The sequence below is a fragment of the Mauremys reevesii genome, linkage group 4, assembly GCF_016161935.1.
Source record: "Mauremys reevesii isolate NIE-2019 linkage group 4, ASM1616193v1, whole genome shotgun sequence".
NCBI lineage: Eukaryota > Metazoa > Chordata > Testudines > Geoemydidae > Mauremys > Mauremys reevesii.
In genome coordinates this window covers 117,708,076-117,726,429 of record NC_052626.1, presented here as the reverse complement: position 1 = coordinate 117,726,429, position 18,354 = coordinate 117,708,076, and the positions used below count along the sequence as shown (strand labels likewise).

Genomic DNA, 18,354 nt, shown 5'->3' with positions numbered 1-18,354 from the left:
GAGAGAGAAAGCTACGCCCCCTTGCCTCTACTAGGCATGCTGCCAATGGCAGTAGCATTTAAAAGCTCAGCTCAGTCTGGGTTGACCAAGGAGGAGAGCAGTAGGGTTCAGCAGCCTCCTGCCAAGAAGTCACTGGGACTCCAAATTGCAGGGACTGAGCCTCTTAGCCAAGACACTGGAAGCCCATTGACCATGGGAGCTGCGGGTGATGACTCGCTATCACCAGGGGAAGACACTCAAAGTCTGTGGACAGTTCAGTGCTCAGTTTGATTTCATCTACCTGAAATAAATGAATTCAGAATGTTCCCTTTTGAATTGACAGCAACGGTCTGAGAAAAGTTCACTATAGAAACCATCAAGGATTGTCTTGGCCGCCACCTATGGCTGCTGTGAAGAAAAACACCCACACAAATTGGGCAAGGGAGTGTAAAGAACCTTCTGTTCAGTGTTGATTCCCCTCAGGGTTTCAGATCCCCCCTCTCTCACCTCCCCACCTATCATGCCTAGACACCATGATGATAGACATCTAGTAAAGAGTTTATAATATTTTATATTTGTATTTTCCATTTCTAGTGCATTATGCACCTTTTCAAAATTAGAGGTTTGGTTCTCTTTGCACTAATGAGTATGTGGAATTACACACAGTAAGATTAGTATAAGCGGGAGAAGAATCAAGGCGTAGAATCACAGAATATCAGGGTTGGAAGGGACCTCAGGAGGTCATCTAGTCCAACCCCTTGCTCAAAGCAGGACCAAACCCAACTAAATCATCCCAGCCAGGGCTTTGTCAAGCCTGACCTTAAAAACCTCTAAGGAAGGAGATTCCACCACCTCCCTAGGTAACCCATTCCAGTGCTTCACCACCCTCCTAGTGAAAAAGTTTTTCCTAATATCCAACCTAAACCTCCCCCACTGCAACTTGAGACCATTACTCCTTGTTCTGTCATCTGCTACCACTGAGAACAGTCTAGATCCATCCTCTTTGGAACCCCCTTTCAGGTAGTTGAAAGCAGCTATCAAATCCCCCCTCATTCTTCTCTTCTGCAGACTAAATAATCCCTATTCCCTCAGCCTCTCCTTATAAGTCATGTGCGCCAGCCCCCTAATCATTTTGTTTCCCTCCAGTGGACTCTCTCCAATAGGACATTAATGTATTTTTGTCAATTAAAAGAGAAATTACTTAGAATTTAGTCCGTGCTAGTTTGTGTCTTGCAGTTTACTTCAGTGATGTATTGTGGAACTTGTGTTTAGAAGGAAGGAGAGTTTGGGCTTGAGTATGAGCCAGTGAGACAGATATGGCTCAAAGGCTTGAGCAAAGCAATAAAAAGGGGTGGTTCCCCCTACCGCAGCAGAGCAAGCTGGAGAATTCAGGAACCGTCACCACTCTGATACAAAGCAAGGACTCTACCATTTGAGCTAATCAGGGATGAAAGTAACTCACAGGACTTACTGGTACAGCCGGAGTCCTGGGGAGGGTGGCCTCATCCAGAAGAGGCGTTGCCTCAAGATTTAAAGGCCCTGGGGCACCAGCTGTGGCTGGGAGTCCCAGGGCCTTAAAATCACTCAGGGGGCTCCCAGCTGCAGAGGTGGCTGGTAACCCCCGGGGCGAACTAAAGGGCCCAAGGCTCCAGCCGCCGTTGAGCTCCGGGCCCTTTAAATGCCGGCCCCAGCCCGGCTGCCAAAGCTGTGGGTGGGATTTAAAGGGCTCTTCCGGGCTCCCCACTGTGGCGGGGAGCTTGGAGGAGCCCTTTAAATGCCAGCCCCAGCCCGGTCGCCGGAGCTGCAGGCTGGGGCTGGGATCGGGGTCAGGATTTAAAGGGCTCCTCCGCAGAGGTGAAAGTAAACCAGTACGGTCTGGTATGGTGTACCGGCAAGAGCCAGTATGCCGTGCCGGACCGCATCGGCTTCTGCGGCAGGGATTTAAAGGGCTCTGTGGGGAGCCCTGAGCTCTTAAATCCCAGCCCGCAGCTCCTGCCGCCGGGCTGGGGCCAGCATTTAAAGGGCTCCTCCAAGCTCCCTGCTGCGGCAGGAAGCCCAGAGGAGCCCTTTAAATCCCAGCCGCGGTGGCTGGGCCGGGCAGCGGGGAACTTGGAGGACTCAGCTAATCCACCTGGCAAAAAAATGGCTGTAATCTGATGTCCCATTGCAGCCTGTTGCTTGTATCTGAAATGGCTGGAGGAGGTGTCCTTCTCTGGGCCAGGGTAACTCAGACTGTGGTGCTACTTACATCAACATTGAGTCGCTAGGCTGGTTTCTGATAGGCTTTTGCCTCTGGTTCTTGCTCTTGTCCATGACCGCTATGGACAAGGGCCAAAAGAAGAGTGAGGTAGGTGGCCCAAACACTCCCCAGGGAGCAGGTGAGGGCTGTTGTCCCAGTGCCTAGAGAAGGCATCAATCCTAAGTGAGCGCTAATCCCTGTGTCAGGTAACTGACCCATGTTGGGTGGAGCTGGACCACGTGTGGTGACTAGTATAAAGTGTGTCTGTACTGAAGCATGTCAATTACAGTCGATGCAACTCCTTTGGAAGGTCTTGGTAGGATGGAGCTGAACAAGCTTCCACAGAAACAGAGTGAAAATGTTTATTTAGATTTATTCGTGACTTTTACAAGCAGTAACACCCATACGTTACCCAAAAGAGATTACACTCCAAAACAGAAGAGAACATGAAGCGAATTAGGAAAATATTTCAGGGCAGCGATAGTGAGAATAAAAAAAACAGAGTGGCTGCTGTTCTCACTCCTAAAGCACCTTCTCTTTGGTGGGCCTGAACCCCACATCCTTGATGCAAAAATGTATTGTCCTTATTTTAATGCATTACTTGTGTTTGAGTGGTGATAGGAGACCTAGTCATGGCCCAGGACTCCATTGTGCTTGGTGTTGTACAAACACAGAACAAGAAAACTGTCCCCAATTCTGAGCCCCAGAGAGAAGCAAAGGGAGAAGCATGTGAAGGAAAAGGAATGGGTTTTTTTCAAAACCAAACATCATTCCTGGAATCAAACTTTCTTAGCAACCCCCACCTCCTACTAGCCAGGCTTTCCCATTTCCCCAAATCTGCTAGCCTTACAGGAGCTTCATAGTTGTGTTTGTTTTTTTTCTGCTGTATTTGGAATGTCTCGTGGTGCTGCTGCTTATTTATGCAGATAGGCATCAAGCCAGAGCTCCTCAGAATCCTTCAGAGAGCTGCAGGAGAGAGAGGGGAACCCAATTAACCATAGCAATTGTTGTGCTACATCAGCCCAGTAGCTGAACGACTGCTTTATCTTATTACTGGCATTTCCTACCTTTTGAGTGCTTGACTCTGCCACCCTAGCATTCTTTTAACATAGTGTTTTAAATACAATTTGATATACTTTTAGCATATCCCCTCTTATCTGTCTCCTTTCTAATGTAGACAGTCTTGTTCTTTTTCATGTTTCTTCATTTGGAAGTTTATCCGTGCCTTTAATCTCATGTCTCTGAACCAAGTTTACTTCTGTTATATGCTTTTTGAGATTGAGGTTATCTGCAGTGAATACTGTGCTCAAGGTGAGAGCTTCCCATTAATTTAAACAGCGGCATAATATTTTCATATTCTCTATCCCATTCCTTATGGAGCCTAACACAGTCTGCTTTTTTGACTGCTGCTTCACATTGAGCAGAATTCTCCATTGAGTTATCCACAACGGGACCCGGGTCTTTCTCTTCAATTGTTTCAGTTAATTTAGAAACCAACAAAGGTGTCTGAGTATTTCAAAATTAAATTATTCTTCCCACTGTGCATTATCTTGCAATTGTCAACATAAGTTCCATCTGCAATTGTGTTATCTAGTTCCCGATCTTTGTTAGGTTCCAAAGTCTTTCCTGGTCTTGGCTGAATTAAATACATTTGTCATCTGCAAACTGTACTACCTCTCTGCTCCCGGCTTTGACAGAGCTTTAATAAATATATTAAGTAGCATGTTAATACCCTGCCATGATAAAAATGGACCATTTTCCTACCTCTTTATTTTCTGGCTTGTAGCCAGTTTCTGATCTGTGACAGTCCTTTGGCTCACATCTCAAGAAGCTGAAGTCCAGTTTCTCTTCAGAAAAGGTATGACAGGCAGTGGTTGGAGCAGTTTCCCTTATGCGGTCCCCTGCCAGTATAGCTCCTTCCTAATCTAGAGGATCCCCTCTAGGGGTCAAAGGGCAATTCTTTCTACAGTCCATTCCATCCTATGCATCTCTACTGACATTTACAACAAGAGAGGAAAACAGGGCCAATTATTAGCGTAAGTTTTGTGATGCAGACACATGTCCAGTAAGAATTAAAATTAGAATCCTACCAACAGTGAGAAACGAGAGGGGAAAAGTCTGAGTGTCTGGTAGTTAAGAACTCAGGGTAGGGTGGGGTGGGTTTGGGGAGACTTGGGACCAGAAGGGCTTTTGGGGTCACCCTGCAAGGAGTAATGAGGCTGCTGGAAGCCAGGGTGAGACCTTTCTGCTTGTGGGCTGGCCACTGATGCAGGGGCTCTGGGCCATAGCTGCCTAGCATTAAGGCATCCAAAGTTACAGGTGGTAACAAAGTTACAAAGGGCTCAGAGAAGCCCTAACTGGTTTGGGTGATGACCAAAAGTCACATCTTCCTCCTTTATCTCCAAGCCATTGTACATCCCTCCCTGCCGCAGCCATGAGTTTCTTGCTGGCCCCCTGTGAGGGAGCAGAGAAACTGCTGCCTGGCACAGCAGAGGTTAAAGAAAACCTTTGGGTTCAGCTATCCCCGCCCCACTATACCTGCGGCCAGTGCCAGGCCTGGAGGGGGAGAAAAGAAGGGAGACTGGCTCTCAGTTGGGGTTGGTCTGGAGAGAAGTCAGGAGCTCTCTGTTTGCCTGCTGGAAGGGATGGATCAGCGACCTGCCAACCAGTGCAGCCCCTGGAGCCAAGTAAGTCTTCCCCTGCCAACGGGAGCCTGCAGTTAAGCCCCGATGGCAGGGCCACTGGACTAGCAGGGCCATGCCCCAAACTAGAGAGACTTTAGTAGGAAGTCAGGAGAGAGCCCCATCTCCCCTGTTTAGGACTTGAACTACACAGGGCCTTGGGCAGGGACCTGGGGGGAAGGGAGAGCCTGGGTATCCCTACTACTCTATCTGATTAATGATCTAGCCACTTGGCTGCCCAGCCACAGAAGGCCCTATCACACCCCCACCCCCTAGACATACCAAATGCTCCCTGTGCCTGTGTACTCCTGGACTGTAATTCATATCATAGGGGCACAGAGTGTGAGAGGGGAAGGATCGTATCTGGGTAGAGAACCAGACCAGGTTCTTATCCAGATCAGTGTTCATTGGGACATGGCTCATTTGTGTCACCCAGACAAGCCAGATACTCTCTAGAACCCTGTGGAGACAAACACACACAAGGCAGTCACTGATTCTCTGCTTGCCCAATCCACTAATACACATATAGATCTACTTGAACACTACAATACAGGCAAGTGACAATCCCATGGACCCAAGCCAACAACTGTTGAGTCAAATGTCTGCCCAAACAGTCAGACTCCAGAAAAACATTTGCATACTTCAGCCAGCCAATGGTAAAAGGGCTGTACAAGGGATGGCACAAAGGGAGACCATGTATTATTTGAGTCAGGGTCAGGGCCCATTGTACTAAGTTCTGTGCAAACACAGAAGTTACAATCCTTCCCTGAAGCGTGTACAGTCTAACTGAGGACAAAACACAAGATGATGCATCAAACAAGCAGGGAGGATGAGGATAGGAGGAGACACAGAATAGGCATGTGCCCAATTTGCATAATGAAGGTTGTTTTGAAAAACCCATAGTTTGTCCTGCTGGTCCCCTGCCTTGCTGTTGGGAGCTGGTGATTTACTACCATAATCCAAACAGATTTAGGGCCTGTAGAGGACCTTAAAACCAAGCTATTTTTGTCATGAACAGAGTGTATTTTATCAAAGAATTGAATGTAGAAACTCTGCATCCAGGCCAGGTCCTGCCAGAGAGGAGATGAAGAAGAATAACAAATCCATGCCCCTCCCCTGTCTCCACATAGGTTCTAGAAACTGCTGGATTCTGTTGAACTTTTTCTTCTCCCCTGGTGACTGAGATATGACTAGTGGGTACCCACCCACAGCACACCTGAAGAGTGTATTGTTTAGGGTTGAGAAACACTGGACTGCAGCTTTGCAGCCCCCACCCCAACAGCATCCTATAGCAGCAGGCATCCTGCTTTGCTCCTCCCTATGCATTGTAGTGCACATCCACTATATAGCTGTTTTATTTATTAACATTTGTGCCTATCACCATGATCAAAGGGCACATTTGGATAACTAAAAGAGAGCAAACTGGTGCTGGTGAGTGATTCAGATCAAACAAGTGGCCCTGAAATGAGAGATTTCCAGAGCCAGAATTATCCACTATTAGAAATGCCCTGCCACCCACATCTCACTCTAGAGAGCTCCTCCCTGGGTACTGAGGAAAGGAGCTTTCCATCAGAGTGAAAATGCCATGGCCACAGCATAGCAGGTGAGAGGCAGACTTAGGGACACTCAGCTCCTGTGACGTTATTGATATAAACTGGGACCATATAGAACATGGTTTGCAACCAAGGTAGTGGCACCAAATCTTATGTAAAGGGGGTCATATAAGGTGCTGGTTATGATTATGCTGTCTGTATGTCTGTATCATTTTGTAGTTGAAGTTATGAGTATTGGATCTATACTGTCTGTATTTCAAATTTGTGCTGTTTCTGGGAAACATCCCAGACAAGATGGTGTTAGCTCTGCCTAGCCTGCTTGATGGCCCATTAAGGACCATCAGCTACACAATTGACCCATGGAGAGGAGGCAGATAAACTTGTAACTCAGCAAAGTATGCAGGGTCTTGCCCATGTGACTCCAGACTCCATTTTGCTGTAACTTTCCACAGTAAGAACAAAGGGGTTCTTACACCTGGAAAAGCCTATATAATACTAATGCCCATCTCCATCTTGTCTTCAATCCTGCTTCTTACCTCTGGAGGGACTTTGCTACAATCTGAAGCTCTGAACAAAGGACTGATGACCCATCCCAGCGAGGGATGTTCTCCAGAGACTTGATTTAAACCTGCAGTTTATTCCATCACTGCTACAAGCCTGAACTAAGAACTTTGCCATTACTGTATGTAATTGATTCCATTTAACCAATTCTAGCTCTCATCTCTACCTTTTTACCTTTATAAATAAACCTTTAGCTTTTAGATTCTAGAGGATTGGCAACAGCGTGATTTGTGGGTAAGATCTGATGTGTATATTGACCTGGGTCTGGGGCTTGATTCTTTGGGATCGAGAGAACCGTTTTCTTTTATTGGGGTGTTGGTTTTCATAACCATTCATCCCCAGGACGAGTGGCACTGGTGGTGATACTGGGAGACTGGAGTGTCTAAGGAAATTGCTTGTGTGACTTGTGGTTAGCCAGTGGGGTAAAACCGAAGTCCTTTTTGTCTGGCTGGTTTGGTTTGCCTTAGAGGTGGAAAAACCCCAGCCTAGGGCTATGACTGCCCTGTTTAAGCAATTGGTCCTGAATTGACACTCTCAGTTGGGTCCCGCCAGAACCACATCGTCACAGCTCCGACTTAGTCAGAGCTTTTATAGAGGGTAATGAATAAGGAGCAGGTGCAGAGTTACTAGAGCACAGTGCGCTGAACATCCTACACACAGGAAAAATTTGGTGGAGGGGGTGTGAAAACTTTCTTTAATTTGAAAGCTAATCACAACATTCACTATGGAGAGAGAATTTAGTAATATCCATCTTCACACCGCTACAGAGAGAGTAAATATTCTGTTGTGAAACCTTTACAGTTACTACACACTCAATATACCTGACACAAAAGCAAGGAAATAAAAAGCTAAGCCACCTGCCAGTTTATCATTGTTTACAGGCACACGCCTGGCCTCTATCACAACTCCTGTACCTCAAAGCAAAGCTTCATTGTGCCCCCTCTAGGGATGCCAGGCTTCCAGCACCCTCTTCACCAAACTTCCCTCACCAAACACACTACGCTATACCAGAGCCTCTCTTCTGCTCTCCTCCCCCGCAACACTGCTCACTGTGCATGTTTAGTGTCATAGTCTGGGTCAGGGCTGGCACCAGCACGCGGGAGCCGCCAGCAGGGGGCGGCATGCTGGCGGGGGGCCTCCGCTGGCTCCCGCCTGGCCGGTATGCTCCATGCATGCGGAGCCGGCCCGGGGCGAGCGGGACCTGCCGCGAGTCACGCCCGCGCGGCGGGCCCGTCTTCCGCGGCCAGCGGCTGGCTTGAGCCGGCGGGACCGCGCTCGCTCTCCTCCTCCCGGCCCCCTGCCCCGCCCGGGCGGCGCCGGCGCGAGCCCGAGCTCCTCCCCTCCAGGATGCCGGAGCCGGGGGAAGAGGGGACCGGACTGGGGGGGGGGGGGCGGGCGCAGCGCTCCGCGCTGCTTGGGGCAGCCTACTTTGTAGAGCCGCCCCTGGTCTGGGTGTTTGGAGGAAATAGTTTGGTAAGAGGGGTCCTGGATGGTTGGCATCATTAGGGGGTCAGAATGAAGGTTACGGTTTGTGTGGTCTGGGAAGATGGCGACCAGAAAACAGGGGACAATTACATTATTGTCATGGAGGCAATGAAACCTGGATTTCCACATGAATCATTGTATATCTGAATTAGTGATGTCACCCAGGCTAGAACAATAAATCTTAGAAACTCCAGGCCCAGTCCCAACAATAGCTCAGGCAGTAGGGTACTTAGGAGGTCATACAGACTTTTACCCTAAAATCATAAATCAGATGTCACTGTGAAACAAATGTTCTAAGGGTGTAACACCTCATGTGCTCCTGTGTCCTTCAAAGTTCTTTGTATATACACAGTTGTGATTAGGCAGCACTTACCACCCAGTCTTTTCTCTGGATTGTCTTGTACAATGGAAAGTACTGGAAGTAGACAGGAAACAGGAATGGGGGCAGTGCTGGAAGAGGGTATGAGGAGAACATAGAGATATTATTAATCCCATCAGCTAATCATTGACACCAGCAACTAAGGAGGGGTCAGCTGCTGTTTACCATCCTCTCTATTTACTGTTGCAATAGAATATGTTTTATTATCACAGTAAGATGTGAATACATCATCTTGCTTCTTTCCAAATCCAGAATGGAAATACACTTTGGCCTTTCATCATCATTAATGACAATTTTACCATCCCTGTCTGGTAATACAGCTCTACTCTTGCTAAGATTTCTCTTGTTCCTGATATATTTTATTAATTCCTTCTTATTGTCCTTAATCTGACTGGCGGTATATTTTTGTTCATTGATATCTTTAGCTTTCCTAATCAATTGTCCATTTCACAACTGCTAATTTCAATTTATTATATACTGTTCTTATTTTTTATTTCTTCATTCACTTTCTTTCTTAACCAGGATGATTTTTTTTAAACTTAAGAAACTTTCTTTCATGAATGTGGAATTGTGGGGGTTTTGTGCATATAGTAACATTTTCTAACACAACTTTCAGTTATTATTCACATTATTTTGTTTAATTTTCCTCCCAGTAAATTTTGTTTTCAACTTCATAAAATTGGCCAAGTCCTTCTATTACTGGGACTATAATCAGTTTGTACAAAATGAATATAATTAGGTCATGCTCATGTGCACTGAGGCAACTACTGATTCTTCTTCAAATATGTGTAAACATGGATCCCACTGTAGGTGCACATGTGCCTTGTGTTTATGAACTTTGAATTTGTTCTAAAGTAGCAGTGTCTGTTGTGGTCACACATGCTTCCTTGTGCTACCATGTGACAGCATAAAGGGCAGAGATATTGGGACCATTCCCTCACTGTCCATGGCAGCAAGACAGAACTTGGACAGTGCCTGACTTGCTGTTAATTATTAGACTTACATTTCAGGTGCTTACTGAATTCTGTGAAGTTCTATCTTCATTTATCTCTTTTTGTTTTCTAATTGGATTTAAAAATAAAACAAAACATGCAAATCATCAGACCCCTGTACACCTTCCTGTATGGCAGGGTGAAGTTTCATCCTTGTTGATTGTACAATATTTTAATGCCCTTGATTGATAGGCATGGCAGATCTCTGTTCTGCGTCATTGAAGGACATATCCCAACAAATGCTCAATCTGCCTCTCCTTATCCTACACCCAGAAATCCAGGGATGTGAGGCTCAAATTACATTTCCTTGGGCAATCTATGAAAGTCACATCTGATCCTGAAGGGGTAGGAACCACTAAGATGGAGTTGAGATGACTAATTCACGGCAAGTGTCCCCACAGGCAGGCATCATACCCTGAGTTTGAGCAAGGCGAAGAGGACATACATAATGCATACAAATCCACAACACTGGCACTGGAATCCTCGATACCATTAGTACCGGCACCCTCAACGTGAGCAGCGGCTGACATCAGGGCAGGTAGATCTGATGCTATGCCTTCTGCTTTGAAAGGTGCCAAGGGGCAGACCCGTGTCAATCATACGCACAGCTCTGGGTGTTCCATGGGGCCATCTTGCAGGCAGGACTCAAAGTGCAGCTCCAGAGACAAACCATCCAAGAGCACATTGACATCAAGTGCTGCGATGAAGTGCTGATTGTGATGAAGGCCCAGAAGACACATCTGGTACCAACTCCATTGCTGAGACTCAGACTGATACTGACTCTGGCACTCATAAGCAAGCCCATCTTGTTACCGAGATACATATTGCCAGAAGAACAGCCAACTCCTCTTACTTCAGCATCAAGACTGGGACCACCTGGTACCAGGACAACATCCAATGGCACCTCTGTTCCAGATGCACGTTTTATCACTGTCTCCTAGATGCTCCTTCTGTCCTATACTGAGTGGAGAGCTTTGTCCCCTCAGGCTAGCAAGGCATGCTACAGGGAGTTCCAGAGATGCCCTATACAGTGTGCTGCTACACAAATGGCAATGGGCTAGGCCAACACAGCCTGGCCAGTATCCCTACAACTCACCTCCTTGGCCTCCTGGGCTTTACTGGGGTCCACCCTCCCATACATCTAGGAGCAGATCCCCAACACATGCCTTAAGGAAGAGGGGGAGGTCTCAGTCACTGGTAGCTTCTGTGGTTAGGGCCTCTACGCCCAAAACTGAGGGGAACCCCATAACCAGGCAGAGAAGATTCTGGAGACACAAAAAGAATCTTCATCTTCACCTGAGACAGCATTCATATCAGCCCCAACACCTGCTGTCAAGGCCTTCCAGGACTTGGTTACAAGAATAGCCTAAACTTTAAACACCAAGGCTTTGGTGATCCAAGACAACACACAAACTGTTTGACATCCTTGGCTCCTTGGCCATAATGAATTGCTCTCCTGATGAACTAGGGTTACTGGAACCAGCAGAAGCATTTGGGGGCACTCCAGCCTTACTTCCCCCAACACTGAAGCCAGAAGAAAAATACTGATCAGATGGTGACTGAAGGATTCAAACGCTTTTACACTTATCCAGTCCCAGGGTTTCTGGTTGTGTCTGTGGTGCAAGAAAAGACCAGGTCCATCAAGGGGATGCTAAAGTATGAGGATCCCAAGAAACTGGACCTTTTCAGTCATAAGCCATATTCATCTTCCTTCCGCCAACTTTGGATCACAAACTTCAAGGCCTTTTTAATGATTGCAGTTTTTTGACGTAAAAGGGCATTATAGTTCCCATCCAAACTCCCACAGGAATGTAGAGAAGAGCTGAGGAACGCCATCAGACAAGGCCAGATGGTTGCAGAGACAGTACTGCAGGTATTGGATGCAGCCAGCAGATCCATGGCCCTTGGTGTTACAGTACTGTGCCTGTTGGTTGCTGGAATCCAGTATTCTATAGGAGGAGCAGATAACTAGAGAATTTGCCCTTTGAGGAGATGTGGCTCTTCAGCAACAAGATGAGTGAAGTACTCCAGTCCCTCAAGGATTCAAGGGTGATGCTGAGTTCACCAGAGATCTACGTTGCAGCACTGTATTGTGTTTAGCCTAGAGAATAAGGCTGATGGGGGTGGGTGACATACCAGGGTACCATCCAGACTGAGTAGCTGTGTCACCCCTATCCTCTATCTTCAGCCTTGTGTGAGATGGATCACACCAGACAGGAGCAAAGTACTCTGCTGTTGAATAGCCGAGTGCAAGGGCTGATGTTATAAGCATCCGGTCACTTGCACGCCAGGTTCAGCTGACCAGTTTTCTGAGCACCTTGTTCCGAGTGTTTACTTTGGCTGTTGTCTTCTCCAAGTGGTTGAGGTATGGCAATGACCTATACAAGGTCATGCTGAGGTAAACCAGGTTTGGGTCATGCTGCAGGCATTGGCCATTTAAGAAAATATTTAATTCGTGGCTTGAGCTTGCATTATGCAGATGGAATTCTCTAGAAACCATCTTGGAAAAGCTCAGCTGCTGGCGCCATCAACTACAATCATCTGCCATGAGCTTCATATCATCATTCAGGTCTGTGTCAATTACTAAGAAGGACTGAGATTGATAGCGGCAGCAGACATTGGCATAGATAAACATGCATGAGAGTGTTGCTGGTAAGTCGCTGATGTGCACATTGAACAGTATTGGTGAAAGAACTGAACCTCAAGGAAGACTATTAATCTGACACTTCCAGGAACTGCAGCAGTCGCCCATGTATACTCTGAACCACCTATTTTGGAGGAAGAGCTCTACTACTTTGACCACCCAATGCAGAGCAACTTGAAAGAGTTTACACAGAAGGCCTCTGGGCCAAACCGTGTCATAAGTGACGATCAAATCCAGAAAGACGGCTCTTGTCTTTAGATCTTGTTGAAAACTGTTTTTGATAAAGGTGGTCAAGGCCAAGACTAGGTCACAGCTGCTACATCCTTTCTTGAACCCGGCCTGCTCAACTGAAAGACATCATCCAGTTTGGGAGTGATTTGTTGTATGATCAAATGCTCAAATATCTTGAAAAACACTGACAGCAAGGATATTGAGCAGTAATTTGCCATGTTGTTTGTGCCCTTACCTGGCTTAAGCACGGCAATAATCTTTGCTTGATGCTAAGTGTGTGGTAGCTTCTTCTCATTAATGACCCATATATAGAAATTAGTGAGCCACTGTGATGCCTTTTGACCAAGGTGGCTCCTTGGAATTGGTGGTAAGTTTCATCGTCTGGCATACAATGTGACGGAATGGTAACCACACTACATTCCAGTGCATTGTAGAACTTTTCCCAATTTGTCTTACGAAAATTCCATCAATGCTTGATTGAACTTCGAATGATGGATAGCTGGAGCCCGATGAGGATGAGTGATGGTGGATGTTGGCTGCGAGGGAAGTTAGGAAGTACAATACAACGCACTGGTTGTGGATGGCAGTCTAGCGAACTGACACAACAAAGATCAGTTGACTACTCTTTAGATCATCTGATTGACCACTCCTCCAAATGAAAAAAATTCTTCACATGCACTACCGAACATGGCCTAGACCCAGTGCAGGCCCTGACAAGAAAGATTCTCAACAGTTTGCTGCAGTTAAAATGCTGTGGACTTTCCTTTAGCTCAATCAAGATCCACGTAGCTGTAATATCAGTGTGTTTTCCACTATTACAGCTGCTCTTTCTTCTCTCATTTGATGGTGTTGAAGCTTCTCAAGGGCCTAATGTATACTTACACAGAGGAAGAGATTCCATGCCAGCATGCAACATCATCCTTCTGAAGCCCCATCATATGGAGCCCCACTATGAGCCCCCCTCAGAGTGATCCATCTACCATCTCACCCTAAAAAACAGTCTTTTTGGTGGCCATCACTGTGGCTAGGAAAGTGAGTGAGTGGGATCTGCACAGACTACCACATCTTGAAGAACCACAGTTACTGAAGGTTAAGGAACCATTCTCTTTCGTTAGTTTAGTAATCAATTCATCTTGTTCTGTTCGAATGAGGTTTAATAAAAATTACCCCAGGTCTGGTGTTAGAAAATTATCATCTACAATTTTTAGAAACTCCAAGTAAGTTTTACTAGTGGCAGCATCTGTCCCCCCAAATTGAAATCCCCCATGATGAAATAGTTTTACTTTCTATACATTACAGATAGGGGGTTGAGCTGTTCCTCCTGTTCTCTACTCTGACTGGGTGCACTTAAACAGACTGTCACCTGTGTCCTGTATTGTGATTTGTCACTTTGAACATTTATCCATGAGTATTCCAGCTTCTGTGCTTCTGAACTGTCAATTAGTCTAAAGCAGGTCATGATATCTGTAATATAGAGTGCCACCCGCACTTCCCTTTCACCCTCTCTGTGTTTAGAAATTGTGTGCACCCAGCGGTTATAACATTACAATATTATGAATCCTCCCACATGTTTCAGTATAACTTATGTCAAATATATTTTTATAAATTAGCATTGCTAATTCCTCCTGTTTATTTTCCAGACTTCTAACATTGCTGATGGATAATTAAAGAATAATTTACATATTGCATATCTTGACACGTTGATCCTTTATGTTCATGATACCTTGAACATGAGATCTTTGTGTAAATTTACTGTGTTTACCCATAGCACTCTCCCCTTCTATTACTAGTTTAAGACTGACAAGGGAGTCTGAGTCATAGAACAATGAAGTAGGGGAGGAGAGAAATGGCGCTGCTTGTCAGGACCAGAAGAGATCATATGCCAGAGAGATGACAACAAAGGAGGACAAGAGGTGATGGGAGAGGAGGATCCTGTGCCCCACACTCTGTAGCTCACACACTATGACCTGTCAGACTGTACAGAGGAAGGGGAGTCCTGTCTCTGCCCCTTTCCCACTGGGAAGAATAATTCAGGCATCTGTGGCAATTGCTGGGTGAGTGCCCTTTGGGGAAGTAGTGATACTCACTGACAAAGAAGTACTTGTGCTGGTGGTTGTAAGGCATGAACTTCTTCTTCATCCCGAGCTGTGAAGGGAGAGAGGACCATGGCAGGTCAGCTGGGCTCAAGACACCCAGGCACACGCTTTCCAACCCTAACCCACCCTGAGAGTTACCCATTCAGCCACTTCCCAAGTTAAATGACCTTACAGGTAACAACAAGATTCACAATTGCAACCAAAATACTGTAACCTTAGGTGTCTGTCAGAGGTAACTAGAATACAACATGCACCTGCCTGGGATAGGTGTGTAGGGTTTGTCTCTTGTTCATTCCTCAATATTCTCCTTTCATCCCTTAGCCTCCCTGCCAGAGGCACCAGCCCATGCAGAATGGGCAGGCAATGGACTTGTCCAGAACTAATTAAACACAGGAGCAATCTCAGATTGGGAGAAGTAGGAGATGGGATAGAAAATGCACAGGTGCGTGCCCCTAGCAGGGAGAAACCTCTTGTTATGGGAGTTGCCATAAAAGAAAGGACTTTACAGCCATTCAGATCCCTGCTGTTGTTCGTTATTTGGACATGAAAAGCTGCTGCAGGATATGCCTACTGCAGCCTCCATGTTATACTCTATTTTAAAAAGAATGTCTCAGCTGTTTTTGCTCTAACTTTCCCAAAATATTCACCTTTGGGCAGAGACCATCTCTGAATAATACAGTTTGGAAGATGAACTTTTGAGAAGCTGTGATAAGCAATTTAAATGGAGTGTTAGAATGGAAACACGAAGGCAACCTAAACTATTTGTATAAATATCGATGTGGAAGTAGAGAAAGAACTGACAGGGATTTGATGGGGATTTCAATGCAAACAGTCCCCTCTGTGAGCAATTGTCAGGCTAAGCTGTAACCCTAATAATGTGAGATTTGTAGAAGCGAGAATTGTGTGAGGCAAGTGGGAAAGAACTGCATGAGAAGTTGTTGCAACCTTGAGTCAGATAAGTATGGAATGTAGACTATAGTCTAAATTGGTGAGAAAAATAAGATATCAGGATGACCTATGTATAAACAAAATGCAGCTGTTGCACATTATTGTTTGTAACAAAAGGTATACATGCTTGCTGTAATTGTTTGTCAGGGAGAGATCTGTTTAGCTCTCTCCCTCCACACAGTTGCTAGAGATAATAAAGTATCTGACTTTGCTGCACCCAACCAGAGAGTGAGAACTCTGTTTTTCTCTGACATCACTAACTTTCCAGGGGTTTCTCCTTTCCTCTCTTCTGCCTTCTTTTTCTCTCTGTTTCTGTTCTTTCTTCATGTATATCTGCATGCCCCACAGGAACAAATGAGATTTTAAAGCACACGGCCATGTACCCACCAGCCCTTTCCCAGAATGCCTGAGATGCAGGTAGCACAGCTTCTCTGAAGCCTTACAGAATAGACACTTTGTTTCTATCCATGTACAACATCTCAAATTTGGAATCTTTCTTTAACCCAAACTGTCCTCCATGCTCACCTCCACCAGAAGATACAAAAAAGGAATGATCTCATCCATTATTTCTTCTCCCCTCTTTGAGTTAGACCATGTTCCCCTCCTTGCTGTATATATAGAGCAGATCCTCAGTGAGACTTTTTCTGAAGTCAGGTGGATATCCCATATTAATCAGTCCTACTGAAGCTCCAGTTAGCACTCCTAGGTTCAGGATCAGGTACTTAACAACAGTTGGCCTATCACAAACTTTTGAACTACATGGTTCCATTTGAACTTGCTGAATACCGAGAGGTGTCCCAAATCATGTTGCAGATACCCAGCTTGAGACTGGAAGGGAAAAGGGATCACTGAGCAAACAAAAGCGAAGGTAGTGAAATGTCCATTTTCTACATGTTTATTCTAGAGACTCCTCTCTCATTGTCTTGTCAGCATCCCCTCACCCCACAGTCTCATCTAGGTGAGATATCTTCTCTCTGCTGATATTAGGGAAATATTTCCAGTTCTTGCACAGTCAGTCCTTGTTAGGTATGTAATTAGGCCAAAGGACACAGGAACTTATAGACAAACTGACCAGTGGCTGAAGTTAAATTCAATCTGGCCATTGCATTTGCAGAAGTACCGAAAGACTCTGTCTCTGTTTGATACCAAAAGCCTGACTCTGTTACCTTGCACCTTGTGTAGTATTTATACTAGTGCAAAGTGGGTATAAAATGTTATCAGATCAAATTTCTTCACTCACTCACACCCATAGCAGGACTTACATTCAATGCATGCAGGTGTAAATGACTACTTAGGGCAGAGGAGAATCAGATCCCAAGGTTCATTATAGAAGAACGTATGGAGCAAAATACATTAGTGATAGCAGTGTGCTTTGTGGCAATGGCAAAAAATTGAAACATAACAACTTGGAGTACCCCTATTCCACTGCCAGTGAACCCTCCCCTCAAGCTCATAAACTGGCAGAGAACAGTTAGGTTGTTTTCATGAACAGAGGAATGAACAGGTGTCACCACACTAGCTGCTGTTATTTTCAGGTAAGTGATCTAACAGCCTGGGGTGAATGTACCAGGTTTATATACAAAAGCCCTAGGAGAGCTACTAGCAGGAGGAGCAACTGTGGAATAGCAATACATAACCGGTGCTTAGCATCCGGAATAACTGGCTCGTCCACAGCTATGTACTGTAGAGTGGGGACTTTACCAGGGAGGTTGTCAGCAGCACCGCAGAGATGAGGAAAGGTAGTAGGGAAGTCCCAAAGTACCAGAGAGTGATCCACCTGGTAGCCTCTAGCAGCAGAATTTGCTGGAAAATCAGGAAGAAGAAGAGGCTGTTGGGGTTCAGAAGTTCCATCCTCTCGATGGTGGTGCGTAGCTCACAGAAATCCTCTACCAGCAGTTTCTGGGGAAGACTCAACATTGCACACTCTGTGCTCTGGATGTGCTGCACAGAAGTCTCAGAGATGGGGGCATTTCTCTGCTTACTCTAGAAAAGCCTTTGGACTCTGCTCCCTTGGCGGGTGTGGCTGGACATTGTGAGATAAGATGCACTTGACAGATTGTGCTTCTTCACGGGATCTCTCCAGCTGTGGGAAAAGGTTATGGTTGATGAATGCAGCTCACTCACCAGCCAGAGCGAGGGATGTGTGTGTGTGTCTGAACCGCTCTCCGCTGGTGCACTATGTGGTATTTCAGGCTCTGGCTGAGCCTCTTGGGTAGGATTATCTGCTGCTTCTGCCAGTTCAGGCTCGCTGGTGCCCTCTGGCGTTGGAGTTGTTGACGGGGTTGCAAGCGCTGTACTCAATGCTGGTAATGGTTCTGGTGCTGGTTGCTTCGCGAGTTCCGGGACTGGATCCACTATGGTTGTAGCATTTGTGGGCTGAAGATCCAGCTTCACCACCTCTGTCTGGGTCTCTGGTAACACAGACGGGGCCCTGGTGGAAAGCTCAGGTACAGGGATAGATGTGAAAGCTTGCTTAGCCTGGCTGTGGGTGACCATTCCCACCCTCTTAGCTAGCATGGTTGGCCAAGTCTTCCCCCAGCAGCATGGGGATGGGATAATCATCATA

The 18,354-nt window shown here is 46.1% G+C and overlaps 1 protein-coding gene across 1 annotated transcript in view; it reads right to left on the bottom strand.

Moving 5' to 3' along the window:
• Positions 1 to 3,166: 3,166 nt before the first annotated feature.
• The window catches only part of LOC120403991 (acyl-CoA (8-3)-desaturase-like), a 58,744-nt gene continuing 43,556 nt past the window's right edge, over positions 3,167 to 18,354 (bottom strand). The window contains exons 3-9 of the mRNA XM_039536007.1: positions 17,490 to 17,687; positions 16,511 to 16,616; positions 15,488 to 15,543; positions 14,832 to 14,889; positions 8,872 to 8,948; positions 5,853 to 5,969; positions 3,167 to 3,184 (exon numbers count right to left, since the gene is read on the bottom strand). Coding sequence (XP_039391941.1) covers positions 3,167 to 3,184; positions 5,853 to 5,969; positions 8,872 to 8,948; positions 14,832 to 14,889; positions 15,488 to 15,543; positions 16,511 to 16,616; positions 17,490 to 17,687 — 630 coding nt within the window. The remainder of the gene's footprint in view (positions 3,185 to 5,852; positions 5,970 to 8,871; positions 8,949 to 14,831; positions 14,890 to 15,487; positions 15,544 to 16,510; positions 16,617 to 17,489; positions 17,688 to 18,354) is intronic.